Genomic DNA, 22,680 nt, shown 5'->3' with positions numbered 1-22,680 from the left:
CCCGACAGAGCAACGAGGCCCAGGCCCCATATATGTGTGTTGCAAAATCCCCAGCCTTCCCCAAGGGGGCGTACCCCACTATTTGAGGGGTACTGCAGTAAGGAAAGTGTATCCGATAATCTTTTGTAGGATGTTAGGATTATTTCAGATGGGTGTATGGCTGCATGGGATAAATGACTCCATCGTTTTTAGAAACTACCACCATGCTGTCAGAGAAGAGCTGATGATAATATTTTTCATGCATGCATGCAGTTTTTTGTTTGAGCTAATAAATGGCAAATTAGAAATATTGATATCAGCACATATTTTTTGTTCTGTGTCTGGCCAGGGCTCATCTAAGGGACTATGTCTTAACCATTTTGAGATTTATTGTAGCCTAAGAAGTGATGGAAGTTAGGCAGATCTAGTCCTTTTTTATCTTTAGTCTTCTGGTGCTGGAATATTTCAACATTATGGCCATAGTCTTTTTCGGTATCATTAGTCCATGTTGCTAGTTATTAATATGTTCCAATATTATTCAACTAGCATAATTCTGAGACATACATTCTCTCTCTAAAAAATATATATATGCCTACAATGGGCATCCAAATTAATTTCTACTCTCAGATAAATAGGAATAGTGAATCTATCCAATGTGAGATCAATAAAGCCTATCTTATCCCACCTAATGTGAAGGCAAAAAACATAAATCAAAATATCCATAAATAATCCACTCTCTCAATCTTAGTTTATTTTTGTTCCAGCTTCATTATTTCTTTATTCACACACGACAAGACATGTGATTCACACCCGTTACATAAACTTTCTAAAATTAAACTGCTATGCTTTGTTCTAGTGTTTAATACATTGCCGCTTTTTTATCCTGGGTTTTATCTTCTCCTTTAATCTTTTGGTCAGGTGACAGGACTAATCCTCACTGACAGGCGAAGACAGTCGGGACTTATACGTCCCATTTCAGAGTGTTTAAAATGGATGTACAGAGAGAACATGTAAACTCTATACAGAAAGACCCAGATATTGGGATTTAAACCCATGACCTTCTTGGTGCAAGACAACAGTTGTTTTAACTGGTGCTCTGTGCAGCCCACAATTTTTTTTCAACAAAATCTCAAGCTTTGTTTATCCCATGTGAATGTGCAAACTAAAAAGCAGACATAATGGGGTAATTTATTGATTACATGGGGTCCCCATATACCGCTTAGACTGTGTGAATAGGGCTTAAGTTAAGTGGTAATGATGGATTTACCTACTAATACCGCAAAAACCATTGAATAATATACAGCAATAAGAATTCTCCAAAGTATCATTTTGTTTGAAAGGAGGCTTTTTGCTTTCATCTAAGCCTCATCAAAATTTGATTTAAGATTAAACCTGTAAAGATGTCAACATAATCTATCAAATCTAAATGTGGTTGAAAGGTTGTTTTGGTGGCAAGGCTGCACCTCTAATATCTTTCTAAAGACTTAATTTGGCCAGAACCTATGAGCTATATAAAGTCTTATTATTATTATTATTATTATTATTATTATTATTATTATTATTATTATTATTATTATTATTATTTACTTTTTTCAAGCCCAGATAAAGACAAAGACTGGGCAAACTGCAATAGCAATTAAAAATGTTCATGGATGTCCAGTATTTGGAGTAAAAAAAGTAAAAAAATGTGTCCAAGAAGATGGAAAGGTAGTTGTAAGTGCAACAGTAGAAGGTGACTGCGGTGTCAGTACAAGCATAAAAGGCATACAAAGCTTAAAAAAAACCATCACATAAAATGTAATACATTTCATCAGAAAAGACAGTATGTGCAGAATGTGCAACCATCTTACGTACCTCCAGGGTGATGAAATCTGAGACCAACTCTTGGAAGCTGCCCTTTTTGCAGTTTATACTATTCTGGTAACAAATCTGTTTCTGAATGTTATCTTGTTTTTCAAATGAAACAAACAACGAAAAGCTCCAAAATACCCCTGAAAACTCTGCAGTGAAGCTTTTTTTTTTCTCCATGTGTTTTCAAACTCTTTGATCTCTTTGTCTCTCTTCTACTTGCCTAATAATCAAATTTTTTGCCTCACAGCTTTACATAAAAGAAAAAAAAAACAACTGTAACTAGGACAATGACTCAAATTTACACTTTTCGGTTTTTTCCTCTATCATGCAAGTTATATTACTTTCATTTTGTTGGCCACATATTCAGTGATTCTAGGTATCACTTCAATCTGCAGCTTCATTTGAGCCGCACCAATAATTTTTGTCATCAAAGTAAGTTAAATACATTTCAGGGAACTTTTGGCCACCTATGACAATAATATGTTTACAATCCATATTCTAAAGATTTTTATTGTGTTTCCACCATCTAAAATCTAGCATTTCACAAATAATGATTTTGTACCCAAAGGTTCTACTCTATATAGAGACAGGGCTTGATGAAATGGTAAACAAGTGCTTTGTATACCCAAAGCCCTCTCTTCATCTAGAACTCCCTTTCTGCTTTCAGGTGTTAATTGCTGGCTTATTAGACTACAACAAAAAAATGACAGGAAAAAAAAGAGCAAAACAAAGAGAGAGAGAGAAGCTGGGGATGGGGGTGGTAGTGTAAAAAGTAGGACAGGAATATACCAGGCTGAAAATAAAATCCTCTCCTTGTGAGAGTGAGCAGGGGGAGAATGGGAGGGGTGGTTTCATGGAGCAAAAACCTTTGGATATTTACCAGTCTAGGACAAAAAAGGACATGAGAATATGAATCCTGTGAGTGTACAGGGATTCTTTGGGAATGCATGTGCACTGAAAGAGAGATGGAGAAGAGTATAAATTGGTATTTTGCATTTCAAAAGGAAGATTCGTGCTGAGTCAGATCCAGCTCAACCCACTTGTGTCCATCACACATATCACCCAGAAGCAAAATGGGGGAACTCACATAGAGATTGAAAGAGAGGGTATGAAGAGAGGCAGAGATTAGAGAAAGTAAAAACTACAGTCAGGCTGCTGCTAATGGATTGTTTCTGTGCCTTTTGACCTTTAGGCAGCTAAACCTCAATAATGACGCCAACAGTATCAGACCATGATCTGAAGTAGCTAAATTACTATTTCCGTACACAACATAAACGTCATAAATAACTTGCTGTGGATCTATTGTGTATCATTCAAGCCTGTGTTAGAGTGATTTTCTGAAGATAACAAAGAGTGATTATTTTGTAAATAACAAGGTTATCCGACAATTAAAAAACACAGCTAATCCAGCTGTTTTTTCTTTTGTATTGTCAGTTATAGTCTTCTACAAAGTACGGACTTCCACTTCAGAATTTATCAGAATACAACGCTTATAAAAAAAATAAAAAAAACATACTGAAGAAGAACAATGGTAAAAGCACTCTATTGAAGTGGAGGACCCCAAACCTTTACACTACATTCAGTCATTCACCCTTTCACACGCTGACGATGGTAAGCTACACTGTAGCTGCAGCTGCCGCCACCGGGCCCTTTGTCCACGGGCAGCAGGCAAAAAAAGGTGAACTGTTTTGCCAAAGGAACAAATTCCTAGGTCCTGCAACACTGTCACCCCACAAAAATAATTATCATTATTTAGGTTGATGGTCAAACCAGAACCAGATTATGACAGTTGCATAGTTCAACTTGTTTGATTCCAATGTCCCCCATGCAATGGTGGATACCTCTGTGCATGACAAATCTGAGGCAACCAATGGGGATCAAAGTGATCCGTTTACATTCCTGCTAGAATGTTTCCATTCAATTGCTTTCCAAAAAATGTCTTCTCCTTATTAAAGATAAGATAAGATAAGATAAGATAGTCTTTATTGATCTCACAATGGAGAAATTCACTCGCCACATCGGCTCATAAAGGGAATGCTTCCTAAATTTTCCATTGCAGCACCAATGCATGCAGCCTGAACTTTTACTACCTCAGCTTACCCAAGTCATTTCTCTCTTTCTGACAGCCGAGCAATTGATTTTTTTCTTACCTCTTCCCTGTAGTGTTGACAGGAAGGATGTTAATGGAATAGGCTGTACTGCAGCTGCATACATGGGGGATCTCCCTGTTAGGACGGGCCATTACAAGTTTCTCTGGCTGGCAATCATTTTCTGCAGCAGCCAGATTTTCCTGAGACAGTGCTCGCACACACGACTCAAACATTTTACTTCAGTCCTTCAGAATACAATAAAGAATATTTCAAAAGGATTTTTCAGAAATGAGAAATAAAATGTGACAAAAAATTTAAATGACCATACTAGCTGGCTCATGTGATGTCAGAGGAAGCATGTGTTTGTCTGAAATGTTGTTTTTGGGAAGGGTCGTTTTGAACTTGTTCAAGCAATGAATTACAACTAAATAAAGAAAATGTTAAAAACGTAAAAAAAATGAAATACTTTTCTATAAGTAGTAATGTGAGTTAAATAAATCTTACAAAAAGCTCTGGCTAGTAACTTTAAAATGCATCTTAAGTGAATGTTACAGTAATAATTTTCCTGAAACAGTGAGAGTCCTATGGGGGGAAAAAGTCCTGTTGTAAAGCTATATTGTAAGTTGCTCCGCCACATAAACAATCATTACTCTAATCAACTGAGAAGGCAGCTTTTAGCTTCACTTTGGTAAGGCAAGGCAGAAACAGCAAGACTTGCAATCTGTGGTGGATAAATTAAACTCAAGAAACAACAGTGCACTTATGGATATAAACATGACAGCAATTTAAACAGTGCTGCCATAATTCAATATCTGAACACGGTCTAATTAGGTTTATTTCTATATGTTGTTAGATCAAATACTTACCTTTGTAAATTTTTGTGAATCACTCTGAGGATTTTGTACTGAAATAATTTCACACAGTATGCTGGAGTTTGCACTGGTTATTTGATAAGGGATTCAGTGTCTCAGTAACAATAAAACACCATTGGCATTTCAGTTTATTGCTTTTTCTCTCCCTTCATCTTTTCATGATTAAAGGAGGCAAACAGCGACAAATTCTCGTGTCTCAATGGTATCATTTACTTTGAAAAATTTAATGACCTTCTCCTATTATTTTCTTTGGATGTCTGTTGTTCAGCTTGTGTTGTAGCATATCCATTATCCTACAGATAACCTACTGCTGGATTTAAACATCTCTTTTTGCAAAGACAGTAATGTTGTATTTTTTTCCATCCGAGTATTCTCCATACCTGTTGTCTGGTTTTTTTTGTTGTTTTTTTTGCTTTGCTTTACTTTGCAATACATGTGTTGCCAAGGTGATCATACTTATCAAATAGTTCACACATCCTGAACAGTGTTAGGCAATTTCTTATTTTTTTCAATACTTACATAACTAAGTAAATAGTTAATTGTTTATTATCAAGTAAATGATGAAAATTAAATGTTTGGTGAGAACATAGCATCTCTTGTGTGCAAATTTCTTCTCCTGATTTGAGAACAAAAATGGGAAAAGTTAAGTTTAATAATACCAGGTTAAACTATATTGATTATTTATAAAACAAAATGTAAACCCCCTCCAAACCTTTTTTCACTTAGCCCCTCAGGGGATTTTAAGCTATTTGTTTTAAACAAATACATTATCTTATAAGCATAACAAATCCCAATTATGCTACACATGTCATTAATATTTTAAATTAACATTAACGTTTATTTGAAGAAAAAACATAAGGCACGTTTTAAACATTTAGGGTTGAAGACTTCCATCATCTGGTATCTAGTGTTTTTAAAGAATATAATCTCTTACCCATTGATCACTAAATAATCTCCAACACCATTAACCCAATTTTTTCAATTTGGTGTCTTAAAGTAGTCTGTAACAATTACCTGGCTTTCTCTCTTATGCAGAAGAGTCCAAACCCCTTTAACCATTCTACATTTTGTCATGCCACAACTGCAAACTATATGCATGTATTATTGTGATTTCATTTTGTAGACAAATACACAAATACAAATTAGCATCCCCACAGCGTGACTGCATCATGCTGTGGGGATGCATTTGATCAGTAGGGACAGGGATGTTGGTCAAGGCTGATCCACATATGGATGAGTCTTCGTATAGCACAATTCTGGAAGAAAACCGGTTCAAGGCTACAAAAGACTTTATGTTTTACCATAAGACTCTGATTCAGAAATGATATAGTATGTACGGAGTGAGTAGTCTAGTTGTCTAGTTGTATGAAACTATGATTATACAGCTGAACATGTTTTTCTGGCCCCTACATTCACCGCTGAGGACATATACATAAAAGAAAGGAATTCTTCACCATGTTATTAGGATAATACGTTAAGCTCATGTCATGTGCATTTATAGAAATGTGCTATAAGCATGGTTGTTTTTACAACTTTTTCATGCACCAAAGGCAGTCACAGTGCCTCCAGATTTGCCCCATCACAGAATCATGTTGAGACTGGGAAGCTCCGTAATCACAAGAAGGCCACTGATGTGTCCCTGGGCTTTCTGCTCTCAAACTGAATCATACAGGCGGCCGCACACAGACAACAGGGCTGTGTGGCATGGCTTTTGAAAGGTCACTCTAAGAATAGCCTCCGATACGTAAACGAGGCTCATATCCAGCGGAAAGCACATGTTGGAACGTGCAGGGAAGCAAATGGACATTAAAACATGCAATAATTCATGGATGGAGGTACAGACCAAAGCACTCATGCTGTTAAAAATACTCAGACATAATCCTAGTATGCATTGATGCACACGAGGTACAGTATATCTTTGCTCTGTTAAAAGGGCAGAAAAGGCAGAAAATCTATTTGCTGATGTCCGAGCCTTTCCCATTGTTCCCTGCTGAGGAATCAGACTATAATTTTAAAACCAAATGAGAGGAGATCAGTCTCCCTAAAGCCTAGAGAAAAATCCCTCTTGCCCATCTTAAAGCTGGTTTACAACCTCATTTATTCAAGCAATGCGCAGGATGCCGATTGACAACAGTTTTTTTTTTTTAATAATGTAAATGCATCATTCAGGGGGACTGGCCAAACCCTTTATTGATAAAACTAAGCACAACAAATGTCGGTCATCCTGCTGTAATCATCTTTCGAATCACTTTCATCAATCAAACACTTGCTTCTGTCCTGTTTTAATGTAAACACAATCTTTAAAATAAATTGGTCACCATTGGCATTGTGCCGTTTCTGTAAGCTCTATTAGTTTTATTACTTTCTGAGCCAAGTCAAGGTTGCATAAAGTTGCATAAAAAACACCGAATATATATTTTTTGCTGCATCTCTTTGTATCTCTGTGAATACTTTATATATGCTCTTACTTTATAGAAGTTGTATGTTTTCTAAGCTCCATATAATCTTTCTGTTCTTCTTTTCATTATTTTAGTTTTACTTTTGATTACTTGCTGTAGTTTTGCTTTTACATTACTTTTAAGTCATTTTCAGTGATGTAGGAAGATATTGGTTGTCTATGCACTTGACATTGTAGAGTAAACAAATTTGATCACTAGATTAGAATGGCAACCATGTAAAAAAAAAAATAAAAAAAAAATCTGCCGAATTAGCATAGCAGCTATACCATGCCCTGTTTAAGGCACGTGTGAACAGTTCCACAACTGATATTCATATTCTTATTTGTAGCAATGCCCCAATAATAAAATGACTTAATCTCATGCTATAAAATGCTTTGTGCACTGATGATTTGGCATACTAGATGCCTGAAACTGAAAATAAAACTGATGGCTTTACACACTTTTTGATCACTTTGACTGATAATCTGACATTATAGGGAACTCATAGCACACTGAAATTGGTTTCTAAGATGGATGTGTTTTTTTGAGCTGTGTACACACTGCAGTGTTTTCTTTGCTCAATTTTACCCCAAAGTTTACCCCCAATTCTCAGTTGGGCAAAGTCTGCATCAGCCTGCAGTAGTTGGGGACAGTCACCAAGGCAGGTTCTCCCAAAAATCTAAGTGCGAGAGGGAGCAAAGACTGGATTCTAAAAGTGTGGGAGGGGAACAGACCTGAACCGACCTAACATGTTTTAATCAGAATCAGCTTAAATTGACAAGTTGGTTCATACAACAAGAATCTGGGTACTCTCACTGTTAAGTGTTCATCAGAGAGAACCTGTCTCTGTGCTGGCTGGTGTTTGAAAGTAATGCTCTGTAGCGCCGGCCTGAATGCAAACATCTCAACAGTTTGTGTGACTTAGTGATAAAAAAATGACTGACACTCAGATGTTTCTGTTATTTTTATTATTATTACTATTATTATTATTATTATTATTATTATTATTATTATTATTATTGTTATTATTATTATTGTTATTATTATTATTATTATTATTATTATTATTATTATTATTAAGATGGAAATATTTTATTTTTTTTTGCAAAAGAGCCAACACTGAAAATCATTCCAAAATCCACTAACAACTTCACATGAGTATAACCAAAACATATAGCCAGCACTGTCCAAATCAAATTCACTTGTTGGTTACATTTAAGGGCTGCACAGTGGCGCAGTGGGTAGCGCTGTTGCCTTGCAGCAAGAAGGTCCTGGGTTTGAGTATCCTGGGTCTTTCTGCATGGAGTTTGCATGTTCTCCCTGTGCATGTGTGGGTTCTCTCCGGGTACTCCGGCTTCCTCCCACAGACCAAAAACATGACTGTTAGGTTAATTGGCTTCTCCAAATTGCCCTTAGGTGTAAGTGTGTGTGTGAATGGTTGTTTGTCCTGTTTGTCTCTCTGTGTTGCCCTGCGACAGACTGGCGACCTGTCCAGGGTGTACCCCGCCTCTCGCCCAGTGAACGCTGGAAATAGGCACCAGCACCCCCCGTGACCCCATGAGGGAGAAGCGGTTTGGAAAATGGATGGATGGATGGGTTAAATTTAAAATATTTTAAGGCACCCTTACAACAGTCACAAAGAAGGTTTGATGCCGTATTATGGTTTAAGGCGGTACATACAGCTGTGATGAAAGCTAGAGGTGCCACACCCACAGCCGAACCAAAATAAACATGGCCGCGCAGGAGGACGACATGTAGCTGCGGCTATTGTGGTGTCAGTATTATGTGACGGGAGACACACAACAACCCTGTGGATGTAAAAGGGTCCAGCAGTTGAGAGACAGAATAAAAAGCTCAATGTTAATAGAGCTCACTTCGGTCTGGTCCTTTATTAGATAAAGCCCATAGCACTAATGTGACAGCTATCACAAGTGTTTTGTCAGAAAATATGACTGTCAGGAGTTTCAATATTCAAATAAACACCTTGACCAGCATACCTTTTTGTGGTTTCTCAGGGCGCCTGCTGCTTATGACATTTTCATTTGATACCGCGATTGGCTAAAACCAACCTTTGGTAGGTGGGTAGTAGCAGCTGGACCCAGATTGGTGGTTTGCAGAACGGGGAGTGCTGCACATTATCAAATTGTCTTGCCAGGTTCTAGTAGTGATCCCTTAGGTGTGTAATCACCAGTCCTTATGTAACAAAAGTCTGCTCAAACTATGGTGTTGGTGTGAACTCCAAGTCTTTTTTTTTATTTGGGAATATTATGAAAGTCCTGGCATGTGTCCTCAACCTAAGTATGACAAAATAAATGACATAAAATAAAACTGTGACGTGACGGTAAAAATACAAGCCGTGACACAGCAAAACACTGAATTCCACATCCTTTTCCCCAATACACATGTGCTAATCAGAATGGGACAACAGCAACCCAAATACTCTAAAGTGAGAGAAAACAAATTTTCTTTAAAACTCCCTGAGTTTCCTCATGTTTAGACACAAAAAAAGATGACTTTTTGAAACATGGCATTACACATGGCACCCTAAACCTAAACAAACCCTAACTGAGGGTTTCTATTAAATTAGTTTGAACGTTTAAAACCTGACATCTGTGTGAATTAGGAATCAGTTTTACACCTAAATTATTTTTCAGTGACGTTTTTTTCTTATTTAAAATGATATATTTTGTTGACTATGTCTACAACAGTGTGTTTTTGACTACCTCTTAACTCCAGCATGGTAAAGGAATGGTAGCAGACTTCCAAGCATTGCAGCTCAACCCAGTAACTGAGGGGTTTTATCTTGAGGTTAATATTTCATACTTCACACTCAGCCCCTTGGATATTTAGCATTCAAACTCTCTATACCTCTTAGCTTTTATTTCGCCAACTCTGGTCCTTCAGAGGTCCTTCAATGCCAGTAGTTGAAAGGATTGGTTTTTAGCCAGTAAAGCTAAAAAGATGAAGTGTTTTTTAAGTCCTTTAGAATATAAGAAAGGGACAAAAACAGACAACGGTATTTTTAAACAGCATCAAATGTAAACTTAGTAAATGTCATATTCCTCCAAGCCCTCTATTATTATCTCCTTTCCATATTCTGTGCTTTTTTGTTTAATCAGGCACACTTTTTATGTTCTAAATGTTAATTTTTTTTCTACAGTGAGAAACCAATTGTACATATAGTATGTGACTGTGGGAGAGGTTTTGTTGTGACAAGTGAAGTACAAATGCACACAAAAGACCCTTCATGTTGTATTTGTCTGTATTAGGCCAGTTTAGGAACATGGATATTTGTTTGCTAAGCTTGTGATTATGAATCTGCCATTGTTGCCGCTCACTTCAGTTTAGGAGATTCAGCACAAAGCCTCTTGATGCTCAAATTAAAATGATGTACTTAAATAATACGTAGAAAAACTCTTTAACCTATTTATTAGATTTTTTTAATAAATAGGCTGAATAAATAAAAGTAATAAATTATTTGTTATTCTCTTGACAATTGAGTCGACAAACCTAGAGTGACTATTAAAAATATGAGTACTAAAAAATAAATACATGCTGAAATATTTCTAATATGTTTACATCTAAAAAGTAATACAATGACATTATTATTATTTTTTTAATTAATAAATTAAATAATATTAAAAAGCCTCCCTGTTGTGTTCTTCACATTTTAAATAACAATCCTTGTCCTGGAGCAAAGCCCATTGCATGTTGATTATCTGGGATGTCACAGCAAGTATAGTGCTCCAACTGACTGCTGTTTGAGACAGATGTTGTGTTCACAAATCTTGAAGCAGGTCAGTTCCCAAACTGACTGGAAAATGAGACACGAGGTCTCTCAGCCACAGTCAAGGTTCTGCGCTCTGACAAGAGAGCAGATGGCGGTTTGTGAAAATAACAAACCAGATCAAAAGGAAAGTAACTGAGGAGCCTGCAGTTTCTCATTGCACGCTCATCCTCTTGTAGATTCCCTTTTTTATGTCCCATGAAAAATGTTAACTGGGAAACAGGAAAAAAAATGCAGGCAACTTTAATTTTAAATCAATTAACGTTTCTATTGTTTATGTAATTTGGACTGACATCACATATGGTGTGTGCAGACTGCGCAGCGCATATGAGCTTTTGCCTGTGTGCTCTAAAGTAACACTGCAAAGACACTAAGTTCAGCTTGACATGTTACCTAATTTCTATTTTTAGAACGTTACTTAATACTTGTTTTAAAGAAAACATAACAGTGAAACTGGGAGATTTACGGTGGTTTGGTTTGGCCAAAATGGTTTTAAAATAAAGCATATTGCCTATAAATGATACCAAATATAACACCAAAGATAACCATGTTGGATCGTCACATACAAAGCTAAAATATTTAGATTGGTTGGTTAGAGATTTATAAAAAAACAAAACAAAACAAAAAAAAACAACAAATAATTGTCAAATTTGTGTACAAATGTTTTAAAAGGTTTTTATAGTTTCTCACAAAATAAAACCAGATTACAAGATTCCCTTGTTTCATCTCATTCGTCTCAGGACGGGCCACAGAAGAGGCGTAACTCCTGAAGGAATACTCCGTGCTTCAAACTAAATAAACATTCTTTCTAAGCTAAAGGGTATTTGCTAATAAATACAGAACATTATTTTTTTTTCTTTTACCAACCCTTTAACATCAGTGCTTATATATTTTCAGCAGCTTTCATGAATTTTTGGAATCCTACAAAAATGCATGTCTCAAATACATTACTTAGCAACATCCCAGGATTGTAAACGATATCATATCACAATATGCATGCAAGCCCAGGTTTTTTTTTTTAATTTTCAACATGTCAACACTATACAGGGCAGTTAGCCTATGTTAGAAATGTAATTCAGCCATCCATCACATGTTAAATCATAGTTGCATTCATTCGCCTTCTTTAACAGACATTGCAATAAGAAAAGATGACCCTTGAAAAGAATATGCCATGAAACACAAGACAAAACATGGCTCTCTTTATGCTTAAATGCAGATGTACAAATATGATTGTTCACTGGTTCAGCAGTTAATAGGTAACGGTACATTTTCAAGCGTTGTGGCATTTTTATGGTCTTTTTTTATATAGGCAATTGCTCAACACTGTTAGATATCTGCATAAAGATGGATAAAAGAAATGCCAAAAAAAAAACACACTTCCCAGTTTGCCAATTTGGACATTTTGACAAGCATTATAAGCATATATGTTCATTTTTTGTTGTAGTCCAAATCACATGCATCGCTTTGCAAAAGTATTCACACCCATTAAACAATTTAAGAAAGCATTTTTTTGGTAATTTTATGTGGCATTTTATAAGTAACAGGAAGAAGTGTACAATTGTGAAGTGGATGGTTTTCGTGCTTTTTAGGAATGTAAATCTATTAACTGTGGCCTGCACATGTATCAAGTCTCTTTAAATGTTATACTCCTAAATACAGTACAATCCAGAGCAATTGATTGCCATGAGAGGGTAGCTAATTGTTAAAGCCACCAGTGTGTATTATCATATCAGTGTAAATTAAGCTGTATTGTGAAGGCCTCCAAGGTTTGTTAGAGGATATTCCTAAAAAACAATCATGATAATGAAAACCAAGAAACACAGCAGATATAGGGTCAGGAGATTTTGAAAATTTACACAAGACATTAGTTACAAAATAATATCCTAAACCTTAAAAATATAGCAGAGCATGGCTTAAACCATCATCTGAAAATGGAAAGAGGTTGGCACAACGGCCAACCTATGGAAGTCAACCTAAACTTTCAGACCAAGCTGGGAGAGCAGATTAGAGATCAGAGAAGGAGAAGATATCCCAAGTCATAAAGGCCAAGGGTTCCCAATTACCAGGCCGCAGTTGTTGCCTTCGTGTTTGTGATTTTCATCGTTATCATCCTTCCTGGTGTATGAATAATTTAGAACGCCACTATGCAATGTCAAAGTGAAGCTGGTAACAAGTGCATGCATGCTTCCTGTAATAATGTAATCAAGTATGTAGATGCTCTTTCAATAAGAGACGTTTTATATACCTGAAACGGTCCTGACGGTCTCAGTTGTGTTCCTCAGGCCAACGAAGGAAAATTGGTAAAGCCTCCATGAGCGAATGTCCCCAACCTCGACTGAGCTCCTTTTCCACCTGTAGGTTATTTCCTCCTTGGGGTAGCCATCTGAAGAGGACACAATGGTTGAAAACTCAGGGTGCTATTTAAACCGATAAAGGAGCATTGTTTTCCCAATATATGAACAACCAACAGTTGATATGCCGATTGCATTTTGTTCCGGGTTAAAAAACAAACAAACTGCATCTCTGTTAAATGAAGCTAAAAACCTAAGAGTTTGAATAGTTTTATTTTATTTATAACAACAAAACCATTATTTTTGCAAATATTAATCTTTCAATGACAAAATTCTCCTAAGCCATGCACTTCATGTTGAAAAGACATTTGCCTCATTTGTGGGGAATGTATTTTCTATGAAAATTCTGAGATGTAAAAATTACATCATTGACTTAAGACCACGGGTGAGTGGGCTTTCAGTAATTTCATTTTACCCCTGCACGCTCTGTAGTTGCTCTAATGAAAACAGTAATCTTACTTGTCTAAAACAGATTCGCTTAGCTGAGCCAATAGATTATCATAATCAAGTCATGTTTGTGAGTATCGAATTTCTGTGCGGTTTCAAAAAGCAAACTAACCAAAAAAAAAAAAGTAATGGCTTTACTGCTGGTCCTCAAGAAAGTACTGTTACAACTCTGCAGACAGTCGAAGTCTAGTGAGGAGCTTCGGTTTGAATTATGCAGGTGGACTTCCTTGAGTGCAAACTTAAGTGCTCTCAGACATCCAATAATGTTGGTCTTCAAAGTAACACATCATCGCCAACCAAGAAAGCAGTCTGCTGTTTTGCTTCTAATGCATCAGGAACATATTATAGATTCAGTCTCCTTCTGGAAAGTCAAAACAATAAGGATACAAAAGCTCAGTGTCAGTAGTAAATTCATTTCAATCTACTGCAGTTATAAACACCGAAATGTGTTGAAACTATTTTTTTCAACCAAATAGCCTGATAACATTTACCGAGTGGTAACACCTGGAAAAGAGGGCAGGCTCACTAAATTTTTGCTGCTTTTTGACACGTGATGGGACAATTTGCCCCGTGATAAATAGCTGCACGCTTCTCTGCCTGCAACATCTGAGGCCGAGCTTCAGTGCTGTTTGCCAAGCAATTTCCAAAGCCGTGAAAAAATCTATAGCTCTCATCAAATCTAAATGAATGCATATGTTCTAGTTTTAGCCTTGATAACCTCGTCAGCTTCACTTTCTTGAGCCATTCGAGAAGAGTTATTTCTGGAGAAAATCCCATAGTATCTCATGGTAGAGCTTTAGCAGACTCATTAGTATGACTTACAGCCCCCCCACACTGCCTACATGGGGATGTTATGTATTTCGAGTTCTTGTTACTTTTTGATAATATTCTAAGGTTAAATAAAGTCCACAAGAAATATCCAAATGTGCAGAAAACTCAACCAACAGTGCTGTTGGTAGACGATAAGAAGGAAAAAAAAACACTTGTAGATTACTGTAGAGAACTTGATTCATAAATCTATAATTACAGGGTTCTACAAATACAAAAATGTAATTTCAGCAAAAAAAGCCCAGGTGTTCAGTTGTCAAGCCATTGAGATGTCAACTGTATTGCATGTAGCTAGTATATGACCCCACCAGATGTTTATAATCAAGCACACTTAATGTTCAAAAAGATGACTGTCCAGACAACGAGCGGAATTAAAATGTTGGTCACTGTAAGGAAAGAAAAAAAATAATTGACACACATTGGCACACCAATATGCAGATAGATTAGACTATTTGGAGTTAAGTTCTTTACCCATTTGGCAGGAGAAGAATGAAATATGGTCCAAAACTTTCTGGTTGCAAGACAACTTCTCTTCCCGTTGAGCAACCGTCGACCCATTAACAAGATTAGATTAAATGTTAATCTGGTAACAGATAAAAATCTGAAAATAAAAAAATTCTGTATGGTATATGGAACAAAATTGACACTAGGTTGCTCTTTATTATAATCATATTCAACAGTTTTGTTCCGAGTTTAAATGTACCATTTCAAAATAAATTTTAGGCAGGTATTAAACATACTTTTCATCAAGCTCACGTTTCTGTCCCACTTCCCCTCCCCACAATGGTCAGATGTATTGTTTCAATCTTAAATATTATTTTTATTAGCTGTAAATTCATAATTAACAGGAATAAAGGGTTGAAAACACCAGTCTGTGTAACCAATCTGTATAATTTCTATACCCTTAGTCAATTGAGATACTGAAAAAAAATAATTTCAATAACATTCTAAATTATTTATTATGATTGGAACTGTCTCTGTGTACTTGCAACCTTTAACTCCTTTCTTTTGATTTTACAAGGTTTTGTTGCATCTGAAGTTCAGTTTATTTATTTTGACCAAGAAATTGGATTTTGACCTTTGAACATAAAGTTTTAGAATCCCCGCCATATAACATGCGTATTTGCACAGAGCTATTTCACTACAGTCCTACACCATGCATACAAAATAAAAATAATAGGCTTTAAAGTAGTAACGTAGTAGTGTATCGGTATGCTTACAGCTTGAAAACTCCAGGGGACAGGAGTGCTCATCCATTGGGAAGTTGTTTAATTTCAGCTGGCACTCGGCATCAATGGTCAACCTGCAGAAACAAAACATTATAATTCACTTACCAAAGGATACTAGCAATAGTTAAGGTTTTAAACGCTATATACAGGCATAGTCACTTGAATAATCTAACAAGAAAACCATGATCTTTCAGCTAATGATGCTATACATTTTAAAGTAAGATTTCACAAAATTATATTAGACAGAAAACATTTTTATTTTTTCTTTCTCCCTTGAGAAAGTTTAAAAGCGAAGTCATTAAACTTCTTCTTAATGAGAGATTGACCTTAAATTGCCTCACCCATCCATGCATTTGCTATTGTCATGTATCATTGTGCTTGGAATCACAGCAGCCATCCTAATTAACCAGTGCTTAAGTTCTGAGTTTCCTAACAAATTAATGAAGTGGAAGGCTAGTGTTCTGCTCAGGAGAACATCCATCATGGCTTGATTGAACCGGGAAGACTTTACTTTCCTCTCTTATTATCACAGGTAATGCATTTTGGTGTCAGAGCAAATGTCTGCTGTAATTATGGCAGAATGCAAAAGTGACAATAGAATAAATTAATAATTGTCACTTATTTTGATTTATTGGTATGAATACATACGTTTAGAAAAAATAGAATTAAAAATGTAATACAATATTACACTGTCAAAAATGTCAGAATGAACCCTTGTAAAGCATGATAAAAATGTCATTGATAAAGGGATCCCAGGAATTTGAGGCTTAATAAGGTTTAACTATAACCTGTTATTTTTTTTAATAATAATTTTATCATGCAAATATCCCATCAATTAAGAGATATCACAACTTAAACTTTTTTATTTCCCAGGGCTTGTTAAAAAAATACAGTTATGTATAAAAAGGTGTGTTCATCTCAAGATAGGAACAATGTTAGTCGAGTTGATAGTGTTTCAGTTTCAATGTGGAAACTTATGAAGAGGTCCTCACTAACAAGACAAATTGACAAGGCAATATATTCTCAATAGTAATATTATTTAAGAAGAAAGCCCTGTTTTGCAAATGTATTCTAAAAGGAACACCCATTTCCCTTGTGACCCAATCTGAGATAAGTGCAAGACAATAGACAGATGATAATGTAAGTAAGGTAAACAAAGAAATCAGGTCAGCCCTGATGATTTTGTCTGCAGACCTAATTGTTCATTGTAGTTTAGACTGCCCCTGTTTGTGGATGAACCACGCCACACAATGATGGAGGTGCACAAAACAGATTATAAAATGGCAGTGCAGAAGATGACTAATAGCTCCAGTGGAAGGTTGTATTTCCTGAGTTGCTGCACCTTTTTTTGAACAGTGTCTATGTGTGAAGACCACAAAACCTGAGAAATGGCTGTTCCGAGGAAGCAGAAGTGATCCAGAGTGTTGCTTAGTATAGTGGGGGGGGGGGGGGGGGGGGGGGGCATGGGGCATTGTCGGGGGTACTCTCTGCAAGCACATCATCTCCACTGTCTTGAGCGATTTAAGCTCCAAGTGGTTCTGACTACACAAGTGGACCAGGCTAATCCACCAGCCATCCTCGGTTTAAACCAGTGTCAGTGAAGTTGCTGCAAAACTACAGGAGTTTTCACACACGGGTTTGCTGAGGTGCAGTCATTTATGTACAGAGAGAAGAGGAGTGGGCAAAGACCACACTCCTTGGAGGCGACAGTGCCGATGGTTTTTGAGCTGGAGAAGACGCTTCCCAGTCTCACTTGTTGTTGTTGGTGAGTCAGAAAGCAGATAATCCGTTTACAGGTTGAGACTGGCATTGTGAGCTGATTGAGCATCTGGCGGAGAATGTCTTGGGTTGAAGGCCGAGCTGAAGTCCACAAATTGGATCCTAGTGCACTTTCCTGGGTTGTTGAGGTGGTGGCAGGATGACATGTAGTCCCAGTTTGGACTGTATTATAATGTTTATTTGCCCAGTAACCAAAATGCAGGGGCTTGTGGTCTCCCTACAGATACTTCAGGACCAGTCCTTACCAAATTATTTCATGACCACAGACATCAGAGCTACAGCCCTGTAGTCATTTACTGAATTGAATTATATTCTCAAAAGGTACTGTGATGTGATCCTATTACATATCTCAAATATCTGTGATGGTAACCTATAAGCAATAAAGTCAAATAAAAAAAAAATGTAAAAACATCAAACTGTTATTGGACGTGTAAAGTTATCAATACCTAACAAGAAACTCATTGCACTCATGTGGTTTTCTGAATATACTTTACTTATTATTACTGAACCCATCTCATACTTGTACGAGCAGAATGCTGTCCAAGACTATACTAGGATCCAGTATCATTGTTGATTTACACTGACTAAGAACTTAAAGACTGTTTAGATAAAGTGCAATTTCTTATGGCAACTAAGCCTGCAGTGTCATGAACCAGACAGTGGACCCTTGATTCAACCCAGACACAGAGTTGCATTTAAAGCCAGTTTATTCCAGGCAATAGCAAGAGCAGTCTGAAGTCTGGTTTTTCTTGGAAAATCCACAAGGTCCATGTGGCCATATTACATAATTTTGGCTAGCACGACCCTCAGCGAGTCTAAAAGTTTCCGCTCCACGCACATATGCAGACAGTACTGTGTAAAAAAACGTGGCGGATGAGCAAAAGCTTCTTCTGACAGGGGTTCGTAAATATAGACATCTTTATGATGCGGCCCATAAAGATAACCATGATCATCAAATTATTAGCAATTCCTGGACAGAAAAGGCCATCACACCCTTGGAAAGAAAGTAAGAGGCTATAAAATGTGGGAAACAACAGTTTTTTTCTACCTGTACGTGTGAGTGGAATTGTAACACATTTGGGTAGAAACACAACGCTGCACTCTAGAATCTAGGAGAATAGAGCTTCTTCAGAGAAAAAGCCGTATGGAGCATAAATGCTGCAAACGTGGTGTCCACACATCTCATTTATGCCCGAAACGTATGGGTGTCAAGCATAAACCAGTCTTTACTCACTGCAAAGTGTCAGGTAGAATGACAGAGCCTTGATCAGAATCCAGTGGACAAGCAAGGGTCATGCACTGGTAATCAGAGATGAGCAGATGAATCCAAAACATTAGGCAAGTCTCGTAAGTCAATGCATAGAATCAAGGTCGAGGTCCAGAGAGAAGAAGCTTGGCATAAGCTAAGTGTGTCAAGGGCCAGGCATGGAAAACCAGGAGACATGATTGAGTTCGTGACGTGGTGATAAATCAAAAGCATGGAAGGAAGGCTGGACATCTACGAGCAAAGCTTTTGATCATCTGGTGCGGACTTGGTGGTGGTGGAGAGCTTAAATAGTGCAGGAAACAGGTGTGAAACATGAGGCTGATTGCAGCAGAGCAGGCAAGTGTGGTGCGGTGCAGAGAGAAAAACGGCACAAATACTGACATTCAAAGGCAATTGAACGACAGACCGTTGCAGTTGCAGAGAAAAACATTTTCCCCCAGAGAAACATGATTTACCACATACTACATCACAACAGACAACTGCTATGTTGTTATGTAGTACTGTTTGTTGAAATTATTGGGGAGAAGAAAAACCCACCCAAATGACTCTCTTTGTAAGCACAAATAACAGATCATGTCTTTTCAGTCTGATAGAAAAATATTTTCTACATGAATTAAAATAAAAGCAAACAAAAATAGCTAACATGTTTTCTTGAACATTAGTTATAACGGTTTTATTTTTGATTTTTTTTTAATAAACAGTTAGTAGATGATGAACCAATAACATCTGAACAATTGTATGATGTTTATCCCGATCTTGCTGATGCCTGACTTCTCACCATTGGCCCCTTACCTTAGGTGTATAGGTATTCTTTCCGTCATCCAGATCCTGAGCATGCGATTAGGTTGTGTGTGGTGATCCAATGGGCGTCGGCTTTCTTTCGAAAATTCCGAAAAAAAAGTGTCTGGGATCCATATCTTCCCAACCATGTTGCTGTTGATGAGACGAAGAACTTTCATCGTGGCTGTTGAATTTTAACCTCCTGTCGTACCAGGTCTGAGCAAAAAATATGTCGATGGTGTATTCCTGACACTAAACATAAAAAAAATACATTGACATGTTTAAGCTCCAACCAACACGTAAATTTGCAGCAATATGTTACATGTAACGTGATTTTTGGGTGACAATGACAATGCGTGTGTTTCAACACTGACTAAGGTTTTGAGTTAGTTTCCTGGCATAGCAGTCCTCTTGCCACAGGATAAAGACTTGAGAACTGCTAGGAAATCTGGCTGATAGGTGCAGACTTTCCCATCATTGCCCATTCATCAGTATAAACTCCACTGCGGTAGTAACTCAAAGCTGCCTGGTTTCAGGAATTTTGTGTCCACAGGACTTTCACTTAGAAACACTTTTTGCACTCATGGCAAACCCTTTGGACCGATCAACCGCCTGTCTAGAGGAAAGATTAAATGAAATCAGATAATTTGGTCTCTGCACATCTTAAGGATTGATTAGAAAAAAACTCAAGAGAATCTATACTTTTATTCTCTATATGACATAGCTCATTAAATACAACACCAAGTCACCTCTGATATATAACGGTACACTATTTCTAAGAGGAATGGGACAAATAAGTATAAGCACAGCCAAAATGTCAAGAAAATGAATAGCATAATTCAAGTGGGATGGAGGCCGGTCTATTTTCTAATTGAGTGGTGGGGGGGCTACTCTCCCACAACTTCTTTGAATCAGCTTAGAACTTTATCTATTACTAGAAGCTATCACATTTCAGTTAGCAGCAGGACTAATTGTTAGTGTTTCTGTTTGAAATTAAGGTAATTAGGCAATATAATACATTTTTATTAAATGTAGTTTAGTGTGTAAGTACATGAAACTGTGGTACCTTTGCTAAAGTTTTATCATGCTGTAACAACCCTGTATCTAGGTGAGTAAGAGATAGATGGAGCCGGAGTATCTGACAAAGCAGAAACTCAAGTTGTTCAGAGAAAATTAATTGCCAGCGTCTGACTCAGAAATGCCCTGCTTCCAGTGGTATCCCTGGTGGTTCTAGTATTGAAAGCTGAGGGATCAAAGGTGGTTCAGAGTAACTTTGAATATCTCCTCCCATTCCTCCCTACCGTCTCCACTTAGGACAGTAGGCAGTGGGTACTCAGAGTTAGACCTTAAGCACTTTTCCCTTAGGCTCCTGTGAAGCTGATGAACTTTAATGTACATTCGACTTAAATACAGTTCACTAGTATTGTGAATGTGCAGCTCCCAAGTCATAAACTTTCCCTTTGAAGCCTAAAGGAGTAGATATAGAGCAGAATTTGCATTAGCATCTAACTTTTCAGATTTGTCTTTTTGCCAAATTAAATCATTAATAAATCTTAATACGTGTACTGATATATGTAATGCTCATTTGGTTGTCAGTTCTTATGTAGTTTATTATAATTTTTTTGCTTTCATTTAGGTGTCATTGTTAAAGGGTCAAACATAAATGTCTTTTAATTGTAAAAAAATTACAAAAATCCTCTTATTCTTCTTTGAAAGGGTGATAAAAAGTTACTCATTGCAGTGAATAATGAATCATCCTTCAGACCGATTTTGATAGGTTGCGATACGGAATGGTTTCTAACCTCAGTATAGTTCAACAAAACATATATATGCTACATGATACTGAATTTTTTTTAATTTTTGTTAGGAATATTGTTGGAAAAAAGACCACATTGTTGTTCTGGGCCAGAAATTGTAATTCTTACAGAGCAGGTAAAATTTGTTTTACTGAAGGATTACCACTTGCTGGTTTGGCAGCAGTCTTCAGATGTTCAGATGGCAAAAGTGATAGAGGAAATACCAAGGAAATAGAAAATAAATTTGTGGTCTTATAAAACAAGAGTTCACGAGGGGTGGAAAAATGGGGATCTGTGTGGAAGAGGACAAAGGCATTGTAACTTTCTTACACAGCTTTGCCGAAATATGAAGTCAAAATCCATGCCAAAAGGGTTCTAACTGAAATTGGAAAAATACTTTAACTAGAGAGCATTCTCCTTTTTGTCTAAAAGGGACAAACAGGCACTAAGGACAAAGTATGAGTAATACTTCAGCATCTTTATGAGGCTCAGTCACACACGTGGGAATGTTTGAAGAGTAGTGTTTTTTTTTTCTTTTTTAAACTGTTGGACATATCCAAGAGCAGCTAAGCACTGCCAAGCTCCCACAGCTATAGAAGCTTGATTCCTGATCCTTGTTCTTCTTCAAGCATCAACCTTTTTCTCTGCTTTCTTCAGCCAATCCCTTCCCCACCTCCTCTAGCATTCACAGGGTGTAGGATTGTCATAAGAGATTTCTAAATCGAAATTAACGAATCAAAAATTGCATGGATGACTGCTACAGATGAATAGTCCCCGCACCATCAGTCTTCTGTTCTCCTCAGAAAAATGACCCGGCTCATTTGTCATGTCCTTGTGCTAACGTACTGTCCCAATAGCATGCATTACATGTGAATGTGAAGCCATCAGTCAACCTTTCATAGGAGTAGAGTGCCCTTTTTTCACACAGTTGCCAACAGTCATTATGCTTGTATTGTGACTCCCTAATGTAAGCTCAAACACTCCTTTAAAACTGGGCACATCAATGTATGTAAATGCAGTTAAGGAGAGTGGGTGTTGAAGTTAACATGAGAAATTAAACACCAGCACTATGCTCTAAATTGTTTCACTTCAATCCCAATACCAGAGCTCCTTTCGCTTTATGTTTTATCATCACATTGTTGTTTTTACAGCTGTAATAAACTCTTTTTTACCGGCTGTATATGTA

The 22,680-nt window shown here is 37.0% G+C and overlaps 1 protein-coding gene across 1 annotated transcript in view; it reads right to left on the bottom strand.

Moving 5' to 3' along the window:
* Positions 1-19,950, bottom strand: part of LOC105935677 (gamma-aminobutyric acid type A receptor subunit gamma2) — a gene marked incomplete at its 5' end in the record, with an annotated part of 42,340 nt that extends 22,390 nt beyond the window's left edge. Inside the window, 6 exon segments of the mRNA XM_036134002.1 lie at positions 13,263-13,400; positions 15,864-15,946; positions 19,711-19,766; positions 19,769-19,816; positions 19,818-19,880; positions 19,882-19,950. Coding sequence (XP_035989895.1) covers positions 13,263-13,400; positions 15,864-15,946; positions 19,711-19,766; positions 19,769-19,816; positions 19,818-19,880; positions 19,882-19,950 — 457 coding nt within the window.
* Between the last annotated feature and the right edge of the window lie 2,730 nt (positions 19,951-22,680).

This window comes from Fundulus heteroclitus, unplaced genomic scaffold (assembly GCF_011125445.2).
Source record: "Fundulus heteroclitus isolate FHET01 unplaced genomic scaffold, MU-UCD_Fhet_4.1 scaffold_713, whole genome shotgun sequence".
Taxonomy (NCBI): Eukaryota; Metazoa; Chordata; class Actinopteri; order Cyprinodontiformes; family Fundulidae; genus Fundulus; species Fundulus heteroclitus.
Note: the sequence above shows the minus strand (reverse complement) of the source record. Positions and strands in the feature narration are given on the sequence as shown.